Consider the following 26,232-nt stretch of genomic DNA (forward strand, 5'->3'; position numbering starts at 1 on the left):
TAGAGAAGAGCCTAGGGACCGCACGCCAATGTCGGGGGAGAAATCGGCAGCCCAGCTCAAGTGCATCTATACCAATGCATGCAGCATGGGCGGCAAACAGGAGGAGCTGGAAGCCATTGTGCAGCGGGGTAGCTATGACTTAGTCGCCATCACGGAAACATGGTGGGATGAGTCTCATGATTGGAGTGCTGCAATGGATGGCTATAAGCTCTTCAGAAGGGACAGGCGAGAAAGGAGAGGCGGTGGGGTAGCCCTGTATGTTAGGGAGTGCTTCGACTGTCTAGAGCTCAATGGTAGTGATGACGAGGTCCAGTGCTTGTGGGTAAGGATGAGGGGGAAGGCCAACAAGGCAGATATCCTGCTGGGAGTCTGTTATAGACCACCTAGCCAGGATGAGGAGGCAGACGAAATATTCTACAAGAGGCTGGCAGAAGTCTCCCAGTCGCTAGCCCTTGTTCTCGTGGGGGACTTCAACTTTCCGGACGTCTGCTGGAAATACCACACGGCAGAGAGGAAACAGTCGAGGAGGTTCCTGGAGTGTGTGGAGGATAACTTCCTGACGCAGCTGGTAAGCGAGCCTACCAGGGGAGGTGCCTCGCTTGACCTGCTGTTCACAAACCGAGAAGGACTGGTGGGAGATGTGGTGGTCGGAGGCCGGCTTGGGCTTAGCGACCATGAAATGGTAGAATTCTCAATACTTGGTGAAGTAAGGAGGGGGGCCAGCAAAACCGCTACCATGGACTTCCAGAGGGCGGACTTTGGCCTGCTCAGGACACTGGTCGAGAGGGTCCCTTGGGAGACAGTCCTGAAGGGCAAAGGGGTCCAGGAAGGCTGGACGTTCTTCAAGAAGGAAGTCTTAAAGGCGCAGGAGCGGGCTGTCCCCATGTGCCGCAAGAAGAACGGGCGGGGAAGACAACTGGCCTGGCTGAACGGGGAGCTCTGGCTGGGATTCAGGAAAAAAAGGAGAGTTTATCACTTGTGGAAGAAGGGGCAGGCAACTCAAGAAGAGTACAGGGATCTCGTTAGGTCGTGCAGAGTAGAAATTAGAAAGGCAAAAGCCCAGCTAGAACTCAACCTGGCCACTGTTGTGAGAGACAACAAAAAATGCTTTTACAAGTATATTAATGACAAAAGGAGAGCCAAGGAGAATCTCCATCCTTTATTGGATGCGGGGGGGAACGTTGCCACCAAGGATGAGGATAAGGCTGAGGTACTCAACGCCTTCTTTGCCTCAGTCTTTAGTAGTCAGACCAGTTATCCTCAGGGTACTCAGCCCCCTGAGCTGGAAGACAGGGACGACGAGCAGGATAAACCCCCCATAATCCAAGAGGAAGCAGTTAACGACCTGCTACGCCACCTGGACGCTCACAAGTCTATGGGGCCGGATGGGATCCACCCGAGGGTACTGAGGGAGCTGGCGGAGGAGCTTGCCGAGCCACTCTCCATCATTTACCAGCAGTCCTGGTTAACTGGGGAGGTCCCGGATGACTGGAGGCTTGCCAATGTGACGCCCATCTATAAGAAGGGCTGGAAGGAGGATCCGGGGAACTACAGGCCGGTCAGCCTGACCTCGGTGCCGGGGAAGATCATGGAGCGGTTTGTTTTGAGGGCGCTCACGAGCCATGTGCGGGACAACCAGGGGATCAGGCCCAGCCAGCACAGGTTCATGGAAGGCAGATCCTGCTTGACCAACCTGATCTCCTTCTATGACCAGGTGACCCGCCTAGTGGATGAGGGAAAGGCTGTGGATGTGGTCTACCTGGACTTCAGTAAAGCCTTTGACACTGTCTCCCACAGCATTCTCCTAGAGAAGCTGGCGGCTCATGGGTTAGACAGGTACACTCTTCGCTGGGTAAAAAACTGGCTGGACGGCCGAGCCCAGAGAGTTGTGGTCAACGGAGTTAAATCCAGTTGGCGTCCGGTCACGAGTGGTGTTCCCCAGGGCTCAGTTTTGGGTCTGGTCTTGTTCAATATCTTTATCAATGATCTGCATGAGGGGATCGAGTGCTCCCTCAGTAAGTTTGCAGACGACACCAAGTTGGGCGGGAGTGTTGATCTGCTGGAGGGTAGGAAGGCTCTGCAGAGGGACCTGGACAGGCTGGATCGATGGGCCGAGGCCAACTGTATGAGGTTCAACAAGGCCAAGTGCCGGGTCCTGCACTTGGGCCACAACAACCCCAGGCAACGCTACAGGCTTGGGGAAGAGTGGCTGGAAAGCTGCCCGGAGGAAAAGGACCTGGGGGTGCTGATTGACAGCCAGCTGAACATGAGCCGGCAGTGTGCTCAGGTGGCCAAGGCGGCCAATGGCATCCTGGCCTGTATCAGGAATAGTGTGGCCAGCAGGAGCAGGGAGGTGATCGTGCCCCTGTACTCGGCACTGGTGAGGCCGCACCTCGAATACTGTGTTCCGTTTTGGGCCCCTCACTACAAGAAGGACATGGAGGTGCTGGAGCGTGTCCAGAGGAGGGCAACGAAGCTGGTGAAGGGCCTGGAGCACAAGCCTTATGAGGAGCGGCTGAGGGAACTGGGGTTGTTTAGTCTGGAGAAGAGGAGGCTGAGGGGAGACCTCATCGCGCTCTACAACTACCTGAAAGGAGGTTGTAGCGAGGTGGGTGTTGGTCTCTTCTGCCAAGTAACTAGCGATAGGACAAGAGGAAATGGCCTCAAGTTGCACCAAGGGAGGTTTAGATTGAACATTAGGAGAAATTTCTTTACTGAAAGAGTGGTCAGGCCTTGGAACAGGCTGCCCAGGGAAGTGGTGGAGTCACCATCCCTGGAGGTATTTAAAAGACGTGTAGATGAGGCGCTTAGGGACATGGTGTAGTGGGCATGGTGGTGTTGGGTTGACGGTTGGACACGATGATCTTAGAGGTCTTTTCCAACCTTAACGATTCTATGATTCTAGTCAGCATTACAAAGACTCCAAACAGCTCTGTATCTTTATTTTATCAATCTTGTTTGTTTGTATGAGGGTATTGGTCAGTTGGGAAACTGTAAATCATCAAACTGTTGTCAGACAAGTCAGACTTTTTGAAAGTTGACAAAGAGTTGACATACATTAGAAAATGAGGAAGAATTATCTGCTTTGGGGAGGGATGTTTTTACTCAAAATAAACCTTGACAATGAGTGTATGTGAGTTCATATTGTATTTCAAACATTCTTGCACTTAAGATATTTTCAGAGCACTCAGATCAAAATGGCAGAGAACAATAGTATTGTACGCTTGCATATATGTTTGACTTTGTTCCATGTTTGTCATAATATTGTATTTGCTATTTTCTATTCACTTAGCATCCATAATTCAGCCATGTTCTTTATTTGCTTTGGATTTTGGTAAATACGGTGTCAGACTACTTTCAGGCCCTGGAGAAATTCTTTGTTACAGAGAATGCTAATTCTGCCCCGAAAAAAACTCTGGAGCGTGACCTTGCTAAACAGAGATGGAGCCCCCTGATAGGGTGTAATTTTTTGGCTCTTTTTATTTTGTTTTTTTTTTCACAAATGAAAATTTCCTAGTTAGAAGGTGACTGTCTTAAATTAAGACTTCATATTTATTTTTTCTTATTTTATCATGTTCCACTTTACTTTTGTGGTATTTTCCCTAGATATATGGACCACCCAGTTGTTTTAAGCCAGCTGTCAAAATAACATTCGGTAAGAGGATTGTGCTCAGTTTTGCAGGATGTAGCTGTGTAAATGGTTAAGTAGAGAACCTGGATTCAGCAGACCCATGTGCTATTACTAACACCACCTCAGCAAGCTCAATTAGCTCCATTTTTACAAGTCTAACCTCTAAAAGTGTATTAATTCTGTTCTTCTACCTGTGGGGAAATTATTTGTAAAGAAATGCTTTATGTGAGCTAAGTAGTAAGAATTACAGCACTTTTCTATTTGAGTTAGACTGTCTGGCATTTAAATAATTTCTGGAAACACTCATTCTCAGCCTCTTAGCAAAGACCAGCTTCATATGAACTCTTGTGCTTTGTCTGTCAGACACTGATTGAAGAAGTCTCTATTCCCTTGCTAGCTTGACTTTATAACCAAAATGCGGAAAAGGTCCTTTGCCCTGAATAAGGGATGGGCTTGTTTAGGACAGTTGTAAGTGCTTCACCAGTTGACATCTCCTATCTGTAAGAAATCTGCTCTTTAAAACTAGTTCAGGGATGTCATATACAGCTGTCCACTCTGTTCAGTCACCAAGCATTCATAAAAAAGCATCTCTCAGTGCATCTGAAAATGTTATTTGAGTAACATTTCTGGTCAGTAAAAATTATACCTGACAGGACTTTGAGGTGATAATCTTGCAACTGTTCTCCAGTTAACCCTGTATCTGATGAAATTTTGCTGTGTGTTCCCTCTTACTCTCAAGGCTGTTTACTCCAACTGGGCTTTGTGTTCTTCCTGAAGAACATCATTTTTTCTTTAACCTTGTTAAGGACTGAGTAGTTACGGGACCTGTACATTTCCAGTAGGAAAAAGCAGTGTCAACCAACTGATTTTTATCAGCTGCTGCAGAGGTGGGTCTTGAATGCTGACTTGCTTCATTTCTGGATCCAGTGAGAAAACCACTGGGAAGGGTAGATGCTCTTCTGCTTCACTGAAAGGTCTGGAGACAATAAAAGACCATCCCGCTCCTCAGGAAGAGTAATGTTTTACAGCAATAAAAGAAATCTATCTCAAATCAATTCAGGCTGGGGTATCAAGATGCAGCTATAAGTGGTAGTAACAGGCTTATCTTTTGTGAAGGGAAAATGAACTATGTTGGAATGGGATTTTAGTATGAGTGAGAATCTAACCCTCAGTGTGGCCCTTGCTCCAAATCAAGCTTTACATGTTTGTTTTTGTTTGCCTAAGTCATTGCACAACCAGGAAGTGGGAGGAAAAGTTGTTTGCTTTCATATAAAGGGAGGTTTATTTGTGAAAGATGCAAGTAAAATGCACCACTGCTCAAAGCTTCCAGATGGTGAGAACTCCAATGCTTGGAAACCTGCTGCTTTTGCCTCAAATATTTTGGGAAAGTTTATGTAGCTTGTAAAGAATTATTCTGTAATGAAATGAATGTCTACAGGCTGCTTTGTTTCAAGAGCCTCCCTTGCTATGCAGGAGCCCTCAGTATCTACTACTAAAGGTTTTTTTTGGTTTTTGTTTTGTTTTTTTTTCAAAAAAAAGGAAAAAAAAGTAGGAGCTATTAAATTTAAAATCAGTTAGAACTACTCCTCAAGGGTTAGTACTATAATAGGTTCATCCCAGTCTGGAATCATTCTCCTCTCTCTCATGAGCACGGCTGATTTCCTGGTGAGAAAGTTCAGTTTACTAAACCAGCAGCTAATTAATCATGTCCCCCATTCCCCCTCCAATTGCTTCTAGATTATTAAGAAAAAACATCTCACTACAGGGTTATGTGAGAGATGGTAGCAGTACAAGGACATAGGGAAGGGACACACAGCAAGCAATTGGGAGGGAGCTGTAGCAGCCCAATGCTGTTTGGCTTTGGTCACTGCATAAATGACTGTGAGTTAAACCTTATCATCTTCTCTTTTCATGAGACTCTTCAGATAGCTTCTATATTTTTGCTCTCATTAGATCTTTACATCCTTCATACATGTTCTCTCATCTTTCACACCACCTGTGCTGCTTATAGATGATGTTTCTTTCATCCCATCAATTTGGGAGAAGCAACATTTTAACAAGGCCTTTCTTACTTGAAAATATTTTTGGCCGCATGAAACGAAGCATCTGTGTGTGTGATGATTTGTTGAGAACTGCCATGGGAATTGTTTGTGTTGGTGGGACTGATGTGTTCATAGGTGCATAGCCTGAAAGGGGTTAAGTTTTCATCTCTCTGATGCTTTCTTTGCAGTTTGATTTTACCTAAATAAAACTTCTCTTGCGCTTTGCATATTCATGTTGCATTTGGCACCATCCCACACAGTCTGTCCGTAAAACCTCAGTGTCCCAGATTTAGCCAAGTTATTATTATTCAGGTATTTATTATTCTTATGAATATTGTCAAATTTAAGTGAGCCAAGTGCGTGCTTCACAGCCTTCCTAATATTTAAGTGACTTCGATTGTATTGTGTCTACACAAATGTATCTGAATGTATTTTAGTATTTGCTGGTATGTTGCCCTGGCTAAATTACAGGTGTTGGAATTTGTCAGACTCCTTTTGCACCCCTCCCCCAGCCATTTTCCCAGACCCTGAGAAACCTCCTCTTCTAAAGAAGAATGTTTACACAACTTTGCATTGGTCACCAAGTACAAGAAGTTTTGATTTTGAATGACTAGAGAACAGCCAACAGCAGTGCTTCTTATGCTCTTGGAAGTGTTAACTCTTCGGTTTGTTTATGGCGGTAATAAGCATGAGGATGAGCACACAGGATATTTTTATATTTGCAGAGAATGGTTCACAAAGCTTAAGCACTGCCTGTCTGTCATTTGCAATCAGCAGCAGCCAGTGTGGAAGGACTCTTTGTAGGAAGTGAGGTAGTTGCTGTACTTGATAGAGGACTCCATTCCAGGAGCTCTCCTGTTTGGATTAATTCTCCGCCCTTTGCCAGATCTTGTCTATAGGTCTTTTTCTCTGCTGGATTTTCAAGAAGGCTGCAAAGAAAAGTCTACAGCTGTAGTGGTTTAACTTGGCAGGCAGCCAAATACCACGCAGCTGCTCACTCACTCCCCCCACCCCCAGCGGGACGGGGAGAGAATTGGAAGGGTAAGAGTGAGAAAAACTCGTGGGTTGAGATAAAGACAGTTTAATAGAACAGGGAAAAAAAAGGGAAAATAATAATGATAATGATAAAATATACAAAATGCACAATGCAATTGCTCACCACCCGCGCTGACCGATAACCAAGTAGCGATCGCTACTTCCTGGATCACGCCTACCCTTCATATACTGAGCATGACGTCACATGGTATGGAATACCCCATTAGCCAGCTGGGCTGGCTGTCCTGATTATGTTCCCTCCCACCTTGTGTACCTAGCTCAGTCAGTAGGCACGGGAGCTGTCCTTGGACTAGGAGGGCACTTAGCAACAACTGAAAACATCAGTGTGTTATCAACATTCTCCTCATACTAAATCCAAAACACAGCACTAGGAAGAAATTTAACCCTATCCCAGCCGAAACCAGGACAGTATCCACCCCTTATTCCATACCATTTACGTCGTGCTTAGGTCTCACATCTTTTTTTAATACATTTCAATTAACCACCACTATCTTTCTTTATATATACACACATATATATATATGCACGCACAGATATCATTCCCTCGGTCTATGGACTATCCCTCTAAAATGTCCACTGAGTTCATTTAGTCCACAACTTTGGGCTCCATCTGTCATAACAGTCTTTCAGGGCCGAAGAGATGGTGTGTGGTGTTGGGCCGTTGCATCCTGAAGCCAGTTCTCATTTCGGTACTGCTGCGCTCGTCCAGTTCTATCATCGTTGCACTTCGCTCGGTTTCTTCGGAGTTAGTTCATTCTTCATTAATCTGGGGGATTTTCACTTCCATACCACTGCTATATCATAGAAATAATGATATACAATATCATGTAACAGTTGACATCAAAATTCAGTTCATTGGCTATTTTCACCCAAAATCAAATCCCCTTGAGGTACACACCGGACCTCCCCATCCTTTCGCATCACCCACCAAGTGCCCCAGGTCCTTGAGCAAAAGCAATCCCACGGATGGGTTTTCCCTTGCCAGAGGCAGGAGTAACCCAGACTGTCTTCCCCAGCATATTTCTTATGTGCACGACAGGGACTTCATCTCCATCTACAGTACGTAAGGGTTTGGATTGGGCAGGGCCAGCTCGATTGGCAGATCCCCTGGTATTGACTAACCAGGTGGCCTTTGCTAAATGTGTGTCCCAATGCTTGAATGTCCCACCACCCATTGCTCTCAGCGTAGTCTTTAGCAGTCTGTTGTATCATTCGATTTTCCCGGAGGCTGGTGCATGGTAGGGGATGTGATAGACCCACTCAATGCCATGCTCTTTGGCCCAGGTGTCTATGAGGGTGTTTCGGATATGAGTCCCGTTGTCTGACTCAATTCTTTCTGGGGTGCCATGTCGCCACAGGACTTGCTTTTCAAGGCCCAGGATGGTGTTCCGGGCGGTGGCATGGGGCACAGGGTATGTTTCCAGCCATCCGGTGGTTGCTGCCACCATGGTGAGCACATAGCGCTTACCGTGTCGGGTTTGTGGGAGTGTGATATAATCAATCTGCCAGGCCTCCCCATATTTATATTTCAACCATCGTTCTCCATACCAAAGAGGCTTTACTCGCTTGGCTTGTTTGATTGCAGCGCACGTTTCACATTCGTGGATAACCTGTGCAATAACGTCCATGGTTAAGTCCACCCCTCGATCACGAGCCCATCTATATGTTGCATCTCTTCCTTGATGGCCTGAAGCGTCATGGGCCCACCAAGCTATAAATAATTCACCCTTATGTTGCCAGTCCAAATCCACCTGAGCCACTTCAATCTTAGCAGCCTGGTCCACCAGCTGGTTATTTTGATTTTCCTCAGTGGCCTGACTCTTGGGCACGTGAGCATCTACATGACGTACTTTTACAGCCAGGTTCTCTACTCGGGCAGCAATATCTTGCCACAATGCGGCAGCCCAGATGGGTTTCCCTCTGCGCTGCCAGTTGTTCTGCTTCCACTGCTGCAACCACCCCCACAGGGCATTTGCCACCATCCATGAGTCAGTATAGAGATAAAGTACTGGCCATTTTTCTCGTTCAGCAATGTCCAAGGCCAGCTGGATGGCTTTCACCTCTGCAAACTGGCTTGATTCACCTTCTCCTTCAGCAGTTTCTGCGACTTGGCATATAGGACTCCATACAGCAGCTTTCCACCTCCGATGTTTTCCCACAAGGCGACAGGACCCATCAGTGAACAGGGCATATTGCTTCTCGTTTTCTGGTAGTTTATTATACAGTGGGGCCTCTTCAGCACGTGTCACATCCTCCTCTGTGGATATGCCAAAATCTTTGCCTTCTGGCCAGTTCGTGATCACTTCCAAGATTCCTGGGTGACTGGGGTTTCCTATTCGGGCCCGTTGTGTGATCAGGGCGACCCACTTACTCCACGTAGCATCGGTTGCATGATGTGTAGAGGGGACCCTCCCTTTTAACATCCAGCCCAGCACTGGCAGTCGGGGTGCCAGGAGGAGCTGTGCTTCAGTACCAACCACTTCCGAAGCAGCTCTAATACCTTCATATGCTGCCAATATCTCCTTCTCAGTTGGAGTGTAGCGGGCCTCGGATCCTCTGTATCCCCGACTCCAGAACCCTAAGGGTCGACCTCGAGTCTCCCCTGGTGCTTTCTGCCAGAGGCTCCAGGTAGGGCCATTCTCCCTGGCTGCGTTGTAGAGCACATTCTTCACATCTTGTCCTGCCCAGACTGGCCCAAGGGCTACTGCATGAACTATCTCCTGTTTAATTTGTTCAAAGGCTTGTTGTTGCTCAGGGCCCCATTTGAAGTCGTTCTTCTTCCTGGTCACTTGATAGAGAGGGCTTACGTTCTGACTGTAATTTGGAATATGCATTCTCCAAAAGCCCACAATGCCTAAGAAGGCTTGTGTTTCCTTTTTGCTAGTTGGTGGGGACATGGCTGTTATTTTGTTGATCACATCTGTTGGGACCTGACGACGTCCATCTTGCCATTTTATTCCTAAAACCTGGATCTCCTGTGCAGGTCCCTTGACCTTACTTTGTTTTATGGCAAAACCAGATTTCAGAAGGATTTGAATTATTTTCTTCCCTTTCTCAAAAAATTCTTCTGCTGTGTTGCCCCATACGATGATGTCATCAATGTACTGCAGGTGCTCTGGAGCCTCACCCTGTTCCAGTGCAGTGTGGATCAGTCCATGGCAAATGGTAGGGCTGTGTTTCCACCCCTGGGGCAGTCGGTTCCAGGTGTACTGGACGCCCCTCCAAGTGAAAGCAAACTGTGGCCTGCACTCTGCCGCCAAAGGGATGGAGAAGAACGCATTAGCGATGTCAATTGTGGCGTACCACTTTGCTGCCTTTGACTCCAGTTCGTACTGAAGTTGTAGCATGTCCGGCACGGCAGCACTCAGTGGTGGCGTGACTTCGTTCAGGCCACGGTAGTCTACTGTTAGTCTCCACTCTCCATTGGACTTTCGCACTGGCCATATGGGACTGTTAAAGGGTGAGTGAGTCTTGCTGATCACTCCTTGGCTCTCCAGTCAACGAATCAGCTCATGGATGGGGATCAGAGAGTCTCGGTTGCTGCGGTATTGCCGCCGGTGCACTGTTGTGGTAGCGATTGGTACTTGTTGTTCTTCAACCCTCAGCAACCCCACAACAGAAGGGTCCTCCGAGAGACCAGGCAAGGTGGACAGCTGTTTAATTTCCTCTGTCTCCAGGGCAGCTATACCAAAAGCCCACCGGTACCCTTTTGGGTCCTTAAAATACCCTCTCCTGAGGTAGTCTATGCCAAGGATGCACGGAGCCTCTGGGCCAGTCACAATGGGGTGCTTCTGCCACTCCTTCCCGGTCAGGCTCACTTCGGCCTCCAATACAGTTAACTCTTGGGATCCCCCTATCACTCCAGAAATACAAACGGGTTCTGCCCCTTTATAGCTTGATGGCATCAGGGTACACTGTGCACCGGTGTCTACTAGAGCCTTATACTCCTCTGGGTCTGATGTGCCAGGCCATCGAATCCACACAGTCCAGTAAACCCGGTTGTCCCTTTCTTCCACCTGGCCGGAGGCAGGGCCCCTCTAGTTCTGGTCATAGTATCCATCTCTCACTTCTTGCAAACGTGAGTCAAGAATTTCTTCATTGCAATTACAATCCAAAGTAAGATCAGCCCTTCTACTCTGTCTGGGGAACTGTTCACTGGAAACTGGACCGTCGTGAGACAGGTTTTTCCTGACAACTGGAGCAGCATTTTTCCTGGGAGAACCCCCTTTTGTCACTGTTTTTCGTTGCAACTCACGTACCCATGCCTCTAGGGTCAAGGTAGGTTTTCCATCCCACTGCCTCATGTCTTCTCCGTGGTCACGCAGGTAAAACCACAGGGTGCCCCGTGGTGTGTACTTTCGATATCCTCTCTATTGAGCAAAAAAACGCTGACTCCTAATGGCTGAGATACTGGTCTGTACAGGTGGAGAATAGGACATATCCTGTTTGAATTGCTGGACCTCCCGGGACAGTTTCTCCACAGCCGAGACAAGGGAGGAGGAGATAGTTTCTTCAAAATCCCCAAGTCTGCTAACCACCTCATCCACCGTTGGTGCTTCTTCCTCTTTCCAGCACAGTACTGCCAATGAACTGGCATACGATGCTGGTGCGCTCCGTACCAACTTCCGCCACATGGGTCGGGTGCACTGGACGTCATCTGGATCTTTGGGTGTTCGTACGTCGTCCAGGTCACTATAAACCACCTCCAGCATGCCTAGTTCTCTCAGGTACTGGATACCTCTCTCCATAGGGGTCCATTTGCCTGGGCGATATATAACATCTTCCTTGAAGGGATACCTTTCCTTTACGCCTGACAGCAGTCGCCTCCAGAGGCTGAGGACCTGTGTCCCTTTTCCAATTGCTTTGTCAATACCCGCTTCCCTAGCAAGGGATCCCAGCTGTTTGGCCTCCTTCCCCTCTAATTCCAGGCTACCGGCCCCATTATCCCAGCATCGGAGCAGCCAGGTAACAATATGCTCGCCTGGACGACGGCCGAAATCTTTCCGCATATCTCGCAACTCATTCAGGGATAAGGATCGGGTTGTTTTTCGTCTCATTTATGAGTTCTTCCTCTTCCTCCTCCCCTCCTCGTGATGGCCCTGGTTTTACATCATCCTTTTCTACATGACCTGACTTCCGCTTCCAAGATTTCTTCTTCTGTACAGGGGCGACGGATACCAGCAACGGTTGGTCCTCTGGTTCAGCTGTAGTACCCATCGCGAGGGTTTGGGTAGCTGCAGTGCCTGTCGCGGGGGTTGGAGTACTTGTAGTGACTGTTGCCGGGGTTTGAGTGGCTGCAGTGCTTGTCGCACTGGTTGGAGTAACTGCAGTGACTGTTGGCGGAGTTTGAGTAGCTGCAGTGCCTGTTGCGGGGGTTGGAGTAACTGTAGTGACTGTTGCCCGGGTCTGAGTAGCCATAGTGGTTGTTGTGGGGGTTGAAGTAGCCACGGTGCCTGTCGCAGGGGTTTGAGTAGCCACAGTGGTTGTCGTGCGGGTTGAAGTAGCTACAGTGCCTGTCGTGCGGGTTTGAGTAGTCACTGTATCTGTTGCTGGGGTTGATCTCTGGACAGTATTCCTGAATAGTTGTTTAACTCTAAACAAGGCCTGAACCACATTCAGAAGACACAGCAATATGAACATGCTCGTTTGAACATCCCAAGGATATTCAAAATTCTCAGGGAATATTGTGGACGTCTTCATGAAGAGGATAGAGGAAAAAGGAGTTTCTGAAGATATGGAAGGGAAGGTGAACAAGTGGGAGAAAGTGTCCCATCCTGTCTCCCTACTAAATTCATCCTCTGAGGTGAAGACGTAAGAAGTGTAATTATTAATAGTTTCCAAAAGATATCTCCCGAAGAACAGGAATGATGGCAGTGCTGAGTACAGGCTCGTGACCAATAATTTTATCATAACATAAAGCCAGGTCACACAGTATAGCAAAGCAATGACCTTAATCCATTTCCCAGAGATGACCAACCCCACATACAAACTGATAATCAGCAGTATAGACAGCCAGTAAGGTGCTATATACCACAACTCCAAAAACAGATCCAAAAACTCTGAGAGCAAATAAATCAACATTGTGAACATCGAGTACTAAACTGATATAATGAATGCTTATAACAAATTTGTTTTAACCCGTTCGGGTCAGATGTGTCGTTATCTCAACCCTTCGAGCCCCACGTTGGGCACCAAAAAGGACTGTCGTGGTTTAACCTGGCAGGCAGCCAAATACCACGCAGCCGCTCGCTCACTCCCCCCACCCCCAGCGGGACGGGGAGAGAATCGGAAGGATAAGAGTGAGAAAAACTCGTGGGTTGATATAAAGACAGTTTAATAGAACAGGGAAAAAAAAGGGAAAATAATAATGATAATGATAAAATATACAAAATGAGTGATGCACAATGCAATTGCTCACCACCCGCGCTGACCGATAACCAAGTAGCAATCAGTACTTCCTGGATCACGCCTACCCTTCATATACTGAGCATGACATCACATGGTATGGAATACCCCATTGGCCAGCTGGGCCGGCTGTCCTGATTATGTTCCCTCCCACCTTGTGTACCTAGCTCAGTCAGTAGGCATGGGAGCTGTCCTTGGACTAGGAGGGCACTTAGCAACAACTGAAAACATCAGTGTGTTATCAACATTCTTCTCATACTAAATCCAAAACACAGCATTAGGAAGAAATTTAACCCTATCCCAGCCGAAACCAGGACAACAGCTTAGAGAAACAGTGTTGAGTTCACATACTTTGTGCCAGAAATATCTGTTTCATTCTTGCCTGTTATTCCCGGTTTCCCTGGTTAGCAGGCTGAACTTTCAGTGTTATTTTTAACATTTAAAGGAAGCAGTTGTTCAAAATGTAAACTTTTAAATACAGTAGTTGGTGTGGCTTCGTGATTTGTGACATTCTCTTTAGATTCCAGGGGAAAAAAACCCTTAACGCAGGGGTGCGTGATGTTAAAAATTAATATCTCCTTTATAAGGTATTAGAAAACATCCCAGGAATACTGGCTTTTTCAGTTTGGGGCATGTTCATGAAGGTCCCAACTTTTCACATGCAATTTAATAGTAATTGGAAGTGGTTTGTCTTTAATTTTTTTACATTACTCACACTGGAAAAAAGCTCTGTATATCAAGCTGATATTAGTAGGACTCACGGGGAAGCAGTATGTCTGCCTGTACTGTGCCCATATCTTGAGACTCACCTATGTTGGCATGATATGCATCAAGAGGATATAAACTTCTCTGTTTTCAGAAGTTTTTCCTTCATTTTTGCTTCTCAGCAAAATTAAGTCAGCAGCATATGTATAGGACTTCTTTGAATCTTGAGGTGCCAAGGATGTCAAAGATGAACCATCAGCTGTAAAAAGGCTTGAGTTCAGTATAACTTCTTTGGTTTGTTCTGTAATTATATCTTTGTTAATTGATGCTGTTAAGTGCATCCTGCCATGGTGTGGTTGGTAACCTCTGCAATTTCCCACTGTTCAAACAAGTTAAAAAAAATACATCTCTAGCATAGTCTCACAAATATCCAGTAGCTTTGATTTCTCCAAGTGATATTCACAAACACTGAGGGGTTTTTTCCCTCTACAGAGAAGATAGGCTCTGTAAAGGACAGTTCAGAAGCAGAACTTGATTTAGTTCTCTCCTTTTAGAGGAACTAAATTTTGTCCACTGAGAGGAGGAAATCAGGATTGACTAGAATGACTAGAGAAAAGTCAGTCATTGTGAATGTTTTCTTCATTATTGTATGAGGTATAACAAGGCCAAGTGCCAGGTCCTGCACTTCGGCCACAACAACCCCAGGCAACGCTACAGGCTTGGGCAAGAGTGGCTGGAAAGCTGCCCAGAGGAAAAGGACCTGGGGGTGCTGGTTGACAGCCGGCTGAACATGAGCCAGCAGTGTGCCCAGGTGGCCAAGAAGGCCAATGGCATCCTGGCCTGTATCAGAAATAGTGTGGCCAGCAGGACTAGGGAGGTGATCGTGCCCCTGTACTCGGCACTGGTGAGGCCGCACCTCGAATACTGTGTTCAGTTTTGGGCCCCTCACTACAAGAAAGACATGGAGGTGTGTCCAGAGAAGGGCAACGAAGCTGGTGAAGGGCCTGGAGAACAAGTCTTATGAGGAGCGGCTGAGGGAACTGGGACTATTTAGTCTGGAGAAGAGGAGGCTGAGGGGAGACCTCATTGCGCTCTACAACTACCTGGAAGGAGGTTGTAGCAAGGTGGGTGTTGGTCTCTTCTGCCAAGTAACTAGCGATAGGATGAGAGGAAATGGCCTCAAGTTGCACCAAGGGAGGTTTAGACTGGACATTAGGAGAAATTTCTTTACTGAAAGAGTGGTCAGGCCTTGGAACAGGCTGCCCAGGGAAGTGGTTGAGTCACCATCCCTGGAAGTATTTAAAAGACGTGTAGACGAGGCGCTTAGGGACATGGTGTAGTGGGTATGGTGGTGTTGGGTTGATGGTTGGACTCGATGATCTTAGAGGTCTTTTCCAACCTGTATGATTCTATGATTCTATGATTAATTCCCCAAGCCCAGGCATTCTGTGGGGATATATTACATCACTAGGGACATTAGTTTAGAAATTGGGTGGGACTACATGCACATAAGGTATATAGCATGGGCTAATGAGACAGCAGCCTGTGTAAAAGTATGACTACAAAAGCTTTTTAATGTGCCTTCTCACTTTGAGAGCTATTATCTTCTTGGGAGGCAGTGGAGAGATGCCAAAAGATCTAAGAACAGGGAGGGGAGAACTTGCCAGTACTTGGTTTATGAATGAAAGAGAAAGGAGGTCTTAATAAAAGAAAAGTGACATATAAATGCTCTCTTCCAGTTTTCACCTGGCAGCCATGAAAGGGCATGCAGAGTGCCTCAGAATCATGGTGACACATGGTGCAGATGTGACAGCCCAAGATGGTTCAGGTATGCCTCTGTGAACCTACAAATGTAACATAATACTCTCAATTTGCCTATGTAGTTCTTGATGCACAGCATGCAACCACAGATTTGACAACACTGCTTTTCCCTCCCACACCTCCCTGCCCCCCCCACGCCGTGTAGGAAAAGCAGTTGTAACGTTTGCAGGTGTAGGCATACTTGCTTTTCTGCACATAGAATTCAGATTCTAAAGCTCTTGAAAACTTTTGCCCTAATACTATGAATGTCAGCATTTATAGTGGACTCCAGTTGCAAAATAGTTGCTCAAATATTATTTATTTATTTTTTAAATCCCCCTCCCCTAACTCTTTTTGTTAACTTCATTTTAGGTTTTGCATAGGTTAAATCAAGATCTTCGGTGTTGCTTTTATGTGTATCCAAGCTATTAACCCCATTAACTGTACAGGAGTTGCAGTAAGACATTTCCTCAGGATTATGACATAGTGAAAAGAGCTGATACAGGCCAAAACAGAGCTGAGAGCTATTAAATATGCTGTTTCAGCCCTCGAAAGTCCTATGCCTTAATTACTACTCTACTAGGAGAATGATGGGAGCTGAATTTAAAACTGGCAAACTCTTCTTAATAGGTTTCAGTTGATGTATCTGTGGAATCTGTGCCCAGCATTTTCTCTGGCTAGCAGTCACCTGAATGAGCTGTCAGCGTTCTGTCTCTTCAATAATGATCTGTAAATGGTGGGCTCACAGGGTCTGTTTTGGCCACCGATTGCAGCCTGAGGGAATTTCTGTCATACATGGAAATGATTTGCCTCTATAAGGAAGCGTTTGTGATACTGGAAGAAGCATTCAGATGATACATAATGATAAGAGAATATATGTACCTGATACAGACTATTATTCAGAATTCATACTTCATCTTGCCTCAAGATTTATTAGTTGTTTGGATAATAAGAGGTTGTCTGCTCTCACCTGAGAGTGTCGACTCAGTATTCCTTAGGAAAAGCCTTGTCTGTAATAGTCACATTATTTACAGTGAGGTTCTACTGTCATAAGTGGCTCTACTGTCTGTATTGAGTACTAAATCTTGGCTCCTTCTTTCTTCCTTACATGGATAATTTATTCTTTTGCTGTCTTGGCCTCTTGAATTTTTCAGATGCTCTGTAAGATGAAACTAGAGGAGAGACTGCAATCTTTGATCATAAATCCATAGTCAGTAAATCACTGTAGTGCATAACTAAATATGAGCTCACAGATGCTAAGTAAATTAACAGAAAAGGGAGTCTGCGAGATGCAAACCTAAGTAGGCATGTATTCTGCATCCTCTTCTACATGCACTCTGTGGATGATACAAATTTGTTGTAGTGGTAGCTGGTGAATTTGGCTGGTTTTGCTCTTAGCGCTGGGTTCCTTTTTCATTGCCAAATGGCAGAAATCATGAAGACACTTGACAGACATCTCTCTGCAAGGGAGGCTGAGTAATATAGGAAAATTGTTTTTTAAGAAACAAAACAGAACTGTGCAATCAGACATACTTCTGCCAAGGTATATAGTCTGACACAATGTTTGTGTCATTCCTATATATGAAGCTAGACATTAAGATTATTCTGTTACCTGCCTGAACTCTTCCATGACAAAGGCAAGATTTTGAATTATCCATTTTGTTCCTATCACAACACGTGAAAAGTAAGGATAGAGAAAATAAAATAAAAACCTGCATCAAGCAGAATATATTTACGACAGACTGTTGTTCAGGCAGGTAACAGGCTGTGACCCCGTGGGAAGCCCGCGCTGGAGCAGGCTCCTGGCAGGACCTGTGGCCCTGTGGAAAGAGAGGAGCCCACGCTGGAGCAGGTTTGCTGGCAGGACTTGTGACCCCGTGGGGGACCCATGCTGGAGCAGTTAGTTCCTGAAGGACCGCACCCCGTGGAAAGGACATGTGGAAAGGACCCACGCTGGAGCAGTTCGTGCAGAACTGCAGCCCGTGGGAAGGACCCACGTTGGAGAAGTTTGTGGAGGACTGTCTCCCGTGTGAGGGACCCCAGGCTGAGCAGGGGAAGAGTGTGAGGATTCTCCATGGGCTGCCGTTCCTGCCAAGAAAATCTGCTCCACTGTGGGTGTGGTGGGTTGACTCAGGCTGGACACCAGGTGCCCACCAAAGCCGCTCTATCACTCCCCCTCCTCAGCTGGACAGGGGAGAGAAAATATAATGAAAGGCTCGTGGGTTGAGATAAGGACAGGGAGATCACTCAGCAATTACCATCACAGGCAAAACAGACTTGACTTGGGGAAAAATTAATTTAATTTATTGCCAATCAAATCAGCGTAGGGTAACGAGAAATAAAAACTAAATCTTAAAACACCTTCCCCCCACCCCTCCCTTCTTCCCGGGCTCAACTTCACTCACAATTTCTCTACCTCCTCCCCCCACAGCGGCGCAGGGGGACGGGGAATGGGGGTTGTGGTCAGTTCATCACTCCTTCCTCCTCAGGGGGAGGACTCCTCACACTCTTCCCCTGCTCCAGCATGGGGTCCCTCCCACGGAAGACAGTCCTCCATGAACTTCTCCAATGTGAGTCCTTCCCACGGGCTGCAGTTCTTCACAAACTGCTCCAGCGTGGGTCCCTTCCACGGGGTGCAGTCCTTCAGGAACAGACTGCTCCAGCGTGGGTCCCCCACAGGGTCACAAGTCCTGCCAGCAAACCTGCTCCAGCGTGGACTCCTCTCTCCATGGTGCCACAGATCCTACCAGGAGCCTGCTCCAGCACAAGCTCTCCACGGGGTCACAGCCTCCTTCAGGATGCATCCGCCTGCTCCGGCGTGGGGTCCTCTGCGGGCTGCAGGTGGATATCTGCTCCACCATGGACCTCCATGGGCTGCAGGGGGACAGCCTGCTTCACCATGGTCTTCACCACAGGCTGCAGGGGAAGCTCTGCTCTGGCACCTGGAGCACCTCCTCCCCCTCCTTCTTCACTGACCTTGGTGTCTGTAGAGTTGTTTCTCTCACGCATTCTCACTCCTCTCTCCGGCTGAAGTTGCCATTGCGCAGGTTCCCCCCCCTTCTTAAATATGTTATCACAGAGGTGCTACCACCATCGCTGATTGGCTCAGCCTTGGCCAGCGGCGGGTCTGTCTTGGAGCCGGCTGGCACTGGCTCTGTTGGACATGGGGGAAGCTTCTGGCATCTTCTCACAGAAGCCACCCCTGTAGCCCCCCTGCTACCAAAACCTTGCCATGCAAACCCAATACACCTGTGCTTTGGAGTGATTGAATACTTAATTTATTTTACTTTTATTCATTTAGGTCACAGTGCTTTACATCTTGCAGCAAAGAACAGCCACCCTGATTGCATTAAGAGGTTACTTCAGGTAAAGTAAAAATTAAATTAATTTTGATTCTTGAAGTTTTCCTTTTGTTCCTCTAGATTGGTTCCACTAGTTATTGACACATTTCCTGCTAATAATCTGCATCACACTCCTATACTGTTGCCCTGTCTCCTTGCAATCAAGAGAGGTGCTTTAGTTTAAAGACCTTTTAGGCACTGTGAATGGATGATAGAAAACAGTGTGGTATCTTCCCTGAGTGGTCCACAAATACAGTTTTCCCTGTGCAGCTGATCTGACATAGCAGGGTTGGGTTTCAAGCAGGTTGCAGCTTCTGTCTAACTTTCTGTCTTTTGGCTGTGTGGTTGGATGGTTTGGAAGTAGATGGGTTAAGAGGTATAGGGGAAAAGGATTTTTCACTTGTGGTGGGATTTTGATATTGTTCTACTGGAATGCTTTCTGTCTGTGCAACTTAAAGAATCCATTGTTGACCATAGAAATGTCTGTCAAGTTTAGAGTCAAAGGGAGAAGAAACCAAAGTAGTATAGATGCTAAAATATGGAAATACTCAAATCCTCAGTGAAATGAGGCAAAGGACAGTGAGGGGTTAGAAAGGGAGTAGAAAGAATGGGGAAAGAAAATAAGAAAAACAAAAGTGATGATGAAGAGAAGATTCTCGTGGTGTTGAGGCTGAAGATGTGTGTTAGTAAGCAAGGAGAGACATTGTCCATCTCTGCTCCATTTCAGAAAGCCAGGTGAGTTTTGGTGGAGGTGATCAGAGGAATGGGACAGACTTTTAGGAGCTTGGAGTTATCAGTAAGACTGTGGCTCAGACTACAGATGAAATAATGAATAATAACCTCACTCCAGCACAGTGGTACAGAAAGAGAATGGATCTCATATCCCAACTTCCAAATTCCTGTTCCCCAGTTACCTCAGGGCTCTCTAATTGTCCCATGACTGACCCCTGTCAATGTCTCTGACAATATTGGGTCCAATTTCACTGATTCCCACCTCCAGACTCATTGCAAGCTGACTCCCCTGTTCCTGCACACCTGGAAAGGGTTATCATTAACCACTGAGGCTCCCCTCTTTGGGATTTCATTGCAAATACCTACTACTTCTAATGCAAACCCATTTACAGCATAAACAATGACATCAAGCTGTTGCTGATTGTATCGCATGCAGCAACATGATCAACTAAGCAACTAGATGTGTGTTTAATACCAAATATCTGCTGCCCATTCACTTAACAGCTATAACCACAGAGTGCTTTTGTTGATATTTTGCTAATTTTATTATAATATGCAGATTTCTAAATATGTTTGTAAGTGCAAACTCATTGGTAATATTCTCCAGTAATTCATGCTCTTTGGATTGCTTTTTTCGCTTCTGTGGACTGGCTTTGTGATATAAGCTGTTTGTACGTGTGAGGGATGTTTAATCTTAACATGCTGGAGTCAAATTAAAACAGGCTAAATAATTATTTTACACAGGCAGAATCTTGACATTTTTGTTACAGAATGCAGTAATCTATGTGAACCTGTTTTTCTAGGAAATCACAGAAGTGTTGGAGGCAGTGCTACATTTGAAGGTCACAAGCTCTAATGTTTGTTTTTTAGAAGCCCGTTATTTCAGGGTGATATCTTTTCTTTCTTTGCTGTAAACTAAAACTAAAATCTTCTGTAGCAAAGCAAATCTTGATAAAGATTTGTAATTTTTTTTTTAATTTATTACTTCAAAGTCTAGATTGATCAGTAGTAGGTGGTGGCTTATAATACTACAAAATATAACTGGATTGTTGATGCTTTAGTTTTTACAAATGAAAATGAAGCATTATTGCCTTCGACAGAAATAACTCAAGACTAATTGCCTTAGAACGTGGTTGCTTTAGCTCTTACTGTAATGTAAAATATGAAGCTTTTGTGAGGCAGGGGAGAGAGTTTCTTTCCTTTTTTATTTCCTGATTTAAATTTTTCCAAAACTATAACATTTTTTAGGGATATCTCCCTCACTGTGAGTGTTTCCTGTGGCTTCAGTATAAGATGGTACCAAGAAAGGAGAGACCAGATTGGTAGAGAGGAAAGCTGTGGCTTTCTTCAGTATTCTTTTTTTATTATATGGACTGAGCTTTCTGGAGTAGCTCATAAAACTTTTCTCAAAGATCTTCAGCACTCTGTCCTTAGCATCAAACATATGTTTTATTTTTTTGGTGTTTCTCTAATTGCTTTTTTTTCTTCTCCTTTTTGAACTGTGCAGAGTAAATGTCCAGCAGACAGCACTGACAATTCTGGGAAAACAGCTTTACATTATGCAGGTAACTTCTTTGTTGAAAGCTTGTACTATATATTTTGTTGTGCATGATATTCCTAGCTCTTCAGCCTGGTGGAGCTTTTTAGGTTCTAATTGCATAAATCTAGTGACTCCACCTGATGGTTTACAAATTTCAGGTATTTTTTTAGATAAATACTGTGAATACTGATTTTCAGTTAATTACAGTTAACAAGTTCACACTTGCAAGTGCAGAGCCATTGGAATACTTAAGATTAGGTTGATTCTGATTTCAGTCCTTAAAGATTATATCTTCTCATGCTAATTTGGACCATGAATATTGGCTATATTTCTGCATACAGCTTGCTGTTCATGTTTTAGTCTTTCTCTCCTTCCTTCTTAAAAGAGAGAAATACAGTTTAATTTGTTTTTCTTGGACCCCGCTGTAATGCTGCAGTATTGCAAGTGGAAGTGCAGAACACAAAGTTTGAAAATGGGGTTTAATGGACTTTATTGCTTGTCTTTTTTTTTTTTTTTTTAGCTGCATGTGGTTGTCTTCAGGCAGTTCAACTTCTGTGTGAACATAAATGTCCAATTAATGTCAAAGATTTGGTATGTACCTCTTCTCCCATTGTGTACTTCAAAGCTTTTACCACCCTCCACTCCAGTCACTCAGGTGCAGCAGTTCAAAGCAATACTATGCTTATATTTCTTCTTGGATTTCTCTGGCAGAGGAAGTTCCTTTTGCAGCTTGCCATAGCAGAGGTGGGGAAGTACTTCACAATCTAATACATTAGTGGCAGGTTTTCCTGCTCATTAAATTGAGGCATTGGTACAAGTAGCTAGAATCAATTCTGATATATTCAAAAATGATTAAAAGTCTTCCCATTGACTCCAGTAGGCTTTGGAAAAGGCCCATTATGTGGCCAAGTGCTGTGAAATGCTCACAAAGGTAGTCAAGCACTGGAACTGGTACCCAGAGAGGTCATGGTGTCTCTGGCTTTGAAGATGCTTAAAACTTGACTGAATGAGTCTCTGAGCAATGTACTGTAACTTGAAGTTTGCCTAGCTTTGGATTGAGGGCAGAGGGGGAAAAACCCCAGATGACCTCTAAAGGTGTCTTCCAACTAAGTTTATTCTGTGATTATGTGAAATGTATTTTTGCCTTGTAGTTAGTTAAAATTATCATTTTTGTTGTGGAGCTACGTAAAGGTATTGTGTAGTTCCAAAATCATCATGTTATACCATTAAGCAAACAACAAAGGGAGTACAGACAGCAAAAAGCATGCTAATGCTTTGCATCCCCCGTGATCAAAGAAATAATTAAAGTAAACCCAGCTACATTTATGGTACACGAGAAAAATGTAATGATAGCACCTTGTTTGTGCTATGTAGAAGGAAAGTTTGTAGCTGACCTTTAAATCTGAGAGTGATATTTGTAAGTGGATGGATTATTGTTCATAGCTGTTTTGATTTTTCTTAAATGCATTCATAGGATGGGAACATACCTCTGCTGCTTGCAGTACAAAATGGTCATACGGAAGTCTGCAAATACCTTCTGGATCATGGAGCAGACATCAACACCAGGGATAAAAATGGAAGGTACAGCAGGTTAACATGTTAATTCTTCCCCAAAGCTGACTATCAAATGAAGCTCTCTTCCCAAATCCTTCCCAAAATAATTGTTGTTATGTGAAATAATGCCTCCTTTACTAGGCAGCATATCCTGATTGTTGAGAAGGCTTACAGAATTCTGCCTAAAGTGAAAGATGAAACAGAAACTATGCAACTATAAAACTAGATGTGCTTGTAAGATTTTTTTTTTTCCTTGGGCTACCGGAGCAGTAAATCCCATTTTTGAATAATTCCTACAAGGATCTGATTGATAGCACTTACCCACACATCACTTTGTACGTGTCCTGGTTTTAAATGCTGCTCTGTTCTTGGCACAAGTTAGTTTCTCCAACTTAAATCCTAAAACTGTTACTTGGGAGAGACATCTGTGGAGGGTTCTTTTTTCTACCATAATGCAGCCACAGCAGCAAGAGAAAAATACAGTAAAACTATATAGTGGAGATGCTGTCATCTTAGAAGGTGCCATTTAGAGATTTGTTGCATTAATAGATATCTAGTGTGTCAGAAAACTGTTTTTAGAAAGCAACATCCTTATCGTGAAAAATGCACTTGTTTTGATGATACTGATGAAGTTCAAGAGTCTTTGAAAATTATGGACTGTTTTATAAACAGTTGGTTAAACTGTGAAGGTAAGGCAGGATGCTGAGAAGACTTGGCACTTACACCTGATAGCAATCTTGATTATTGCATGTGAAACAATGCCCATATTGTTCCTTGTAGAAGCAAGGAAAATGATATAACATGGAATATACCATTTTACTTCTCACTTTCCTTCTGGTAAGGAGAGTGACTACTCTTGCATCTCCTGTTCACAAAAGTAGTTAAGTTTTTACTGAAAAAGGAGAAGCCTTATTGGGAGAGGAAGGGGAGAACCTTTGAAAATGGCATGTTGTATTGGGTTTGCATGGAAAGGTTTTGATAGCGGGGGGCTACAGGGGTGGCTTCTGTGAGAAGATGCCAGAAGCTTCCCCCATGTCCAACAGAGCCAATGCCAGCCGGCTCCAAGACAGACCTGCCGCTGGCCAAGGCTGAGCCAATCAGCAATGGTGGTAGCACCTCTGTGATAACATATTTAAGAAGGGGAAAAAAAACTACTGCGCAACAGCAGTCGGAAGAGAGGAGTGAGAATGCGTGAGAGAAACAACTCTACAGACACCAAGGTCAGTGAAGAAGGAGGGGGAGGAGGTGCTCCAGGTGCCAGAGCAGAGCTTCCCCTGCAGCCTGTGGTGAAGACCATGGTGAGGCAGGCTGTCCCCCTGCAGCCCATGGAGGTCCACGGTGGAGCAGATATCCACTTGCAGCCCGTGGAGGACCCCACGCCAGAGCAGGTGGATGTGCCCGAAGGAGGCTGTGACCCTGTGGAGAGCCCGTGCTGGAGCAGGCTCCTGGCAGGACTTGTGACCCCGTGGGGGACCCACGCTGGAGCAGTCTGTTCCTGAAGGACTGCACCCCGTGGAAAGGACACGTGGAAAGGACCCACGCTGGAGCAGTTCCTGAAGGACTGCACCCCTTGGAAAGGACACGTGGAAAGGACCCACGCTGGAGCAGTTCATGAAGAACTGCAGCCCGTGGGAAGGACCCATGTTGGAGTTCGCGGAGGACTGTCTCCCATGGGAGGGACCCCATGCTGGAGCAGGGGAAGAGCATGAGGAGGAAGGAGCAGCAGAGACAATGTGTGATGAACTTATCGCAACCTCCATTCCCCATCCCCCTGCACCACTCGGGGGGAGGAGGTAGAGAAAATTGGGAGTGAAGTTTAGCCTGGGAAGAAGGGAGGGGTGGGGGGAAGGTGTTTTAAGATTTGTTTTTATTTCTCATTATCCTACTCTGATTTGATTGGCAATAAATTTAATTTCCCCAAGTCGAGTCTGTTTTGCCCGTGACGGTAATTGGTGAGTGATCTCTTCCTGTCCTTATTTCGACCCATGAGCCTTTTGTTATATTTTCTCTCCTCTGTCCAGCTGAGGAGGAGTGATAGAGCGGCTTGGTGGGCACCTGGCGTCCAGCTGAGGTCAACACACTACACGTGTCTAATTTTGTATAACTGTGGAAGTGTTATCCAAGTTACCACTCAGCACTACTTTTTAGCACAGCACTGCAACAGCCATCACTTCTCCAGGGCTCACCTGTTACGGGGAGTATGTTTAATTCATCAGTGAAATGATTGTCTTAATATCTAGTAAATATCGTCACTGTAGTAACTTTTCAGTTTTGTGTCTGCACTGAGGAATGTGTTTGCCAGTGAACTTGGCCAACCTATTAGGTATGTTTTCACATTGAGAAGGGAGAATTATGTATTAAAATTATATGAATTAAAAGTAATATTAGAGCGTGCTTGAAAGGTGGGGTTTTCTGTGTGTTTGTTATTATTCTGTACATTTCTTATGATCCCTTCAATTCATTGAGGAAAAACAGATACAACCTGTTAGAAAAATGCTCCTTCTGGATGTTGCCCTTACTCTAGGATCTGGCACTGTCTAGCTGCCCTGTGTTGGAGAGGGAATTGATTGTGCTCTAATGAACTTTTTTTTTTTTTAACTGAGTGGCTCAGGATTTGAGGTCAAACCAACCTCTCAGTTTCACTGAAGAGCTTTGAGATTTATTTGGCTTTTTGGTTGAAATCTGTTTGTCTATTTTGTCTTAAAAGCAACATGTGAAGGACAGCAGCAATGAAATCATAGAATCATAGAATGGTTTGGGTTGGATGGGACCTTAAAGATCATCTAGTTCCAACCCCCCTGCCATGGGCAGGGATACCTTCCACTAGATCAGGTTGCTCAAAGCCTCATCCAACCTGACCTAGAGCACTTCCAGGGAGGGGGTATCCACAACTTCTCTGAGAAACCTGTTCCAGTGTCTCACCACGCTCACAGTAAAGAATTTCTTCCTAATATCTAATCTAAATCTACCCTCTTTCAGTTTAAAACTGTTACCCCTCGTCCTATCACTACACTCCCTGAGAAAGAGTCCCTCCCCATCTTTCCTGTAGGCCCCCTTTAAGTACTGGAAGGCTGCTGTAAGGTCTCCCCGGAGCCTTCTCTTCTCTAGGCTAAACAACCCCAACTCTCTCAGCCTGTCCTCATATGGGAGGTGCTCCAGCCCCCTGATCATCTTCGTGGCCCTCCTCTGGACCTGCTCGAGCAGGTCCATGTCTTTCTTATGCTGGGGACCCCAGAGCTGAACAGGTGGGGTCTCATGAGAGCAGAGTAGAGGGGAGGAGAGTCACCTCCCTCGACCTGCTGGCCACACTTCTGTTGATGCAGCCCAGGATACGGTTGGCCTTCTGGGCTGCAAGCGCACATTGCCAGCTCATATTCAGTTTTTCGTCCACCAATACCCCCAAGTCCTTCTCGGCAGGGCTGCTCT

The 26,232-nt window shown here is 45.5% G+C and overlaps 1 protein-coding gene across 1 annotated transcript in view; it reads left to right on the forward strand.

Annotated features, from left to right (window-relative positions):
* The window catches only part of LOC142074845 (ankycorbin-like), a 122,886-nt gene that overhangs the window by 85,219 nt on the left and 11,435 nt on the right, over window positions 1-26,232 (forward strand). Inside the window, 5 exon segments of the mRNA XM_075135742.1 lie at window positions 15,579-15,667; window positions 18,941-19,005; window positions 21,220-21,277; window positions 21,773-21,843; window positions 22,727-22,833. Coding sequence (XP_074991843.1) covers window positions 15,579-15,667; window positions 18,941-19,005; window positions 21,220-21,277; window positions 21,773-21,843; window positions 22,727-22,833 — 390 coding nt within the window.

Source organism: Calonectris borealis, chromosome W (genome assembly GCF_964195595.1).
Source record: "Calonectris borealis chromosome W, bCalBor7.hap1.2, whole genome shotgun sequence".
Taxonomy (NCBI): Eukaryota; Metazoa; Chordata; class Aves; order Procellariiformes; family Procellariidae; genus Calonectris; species Calonectris borealis.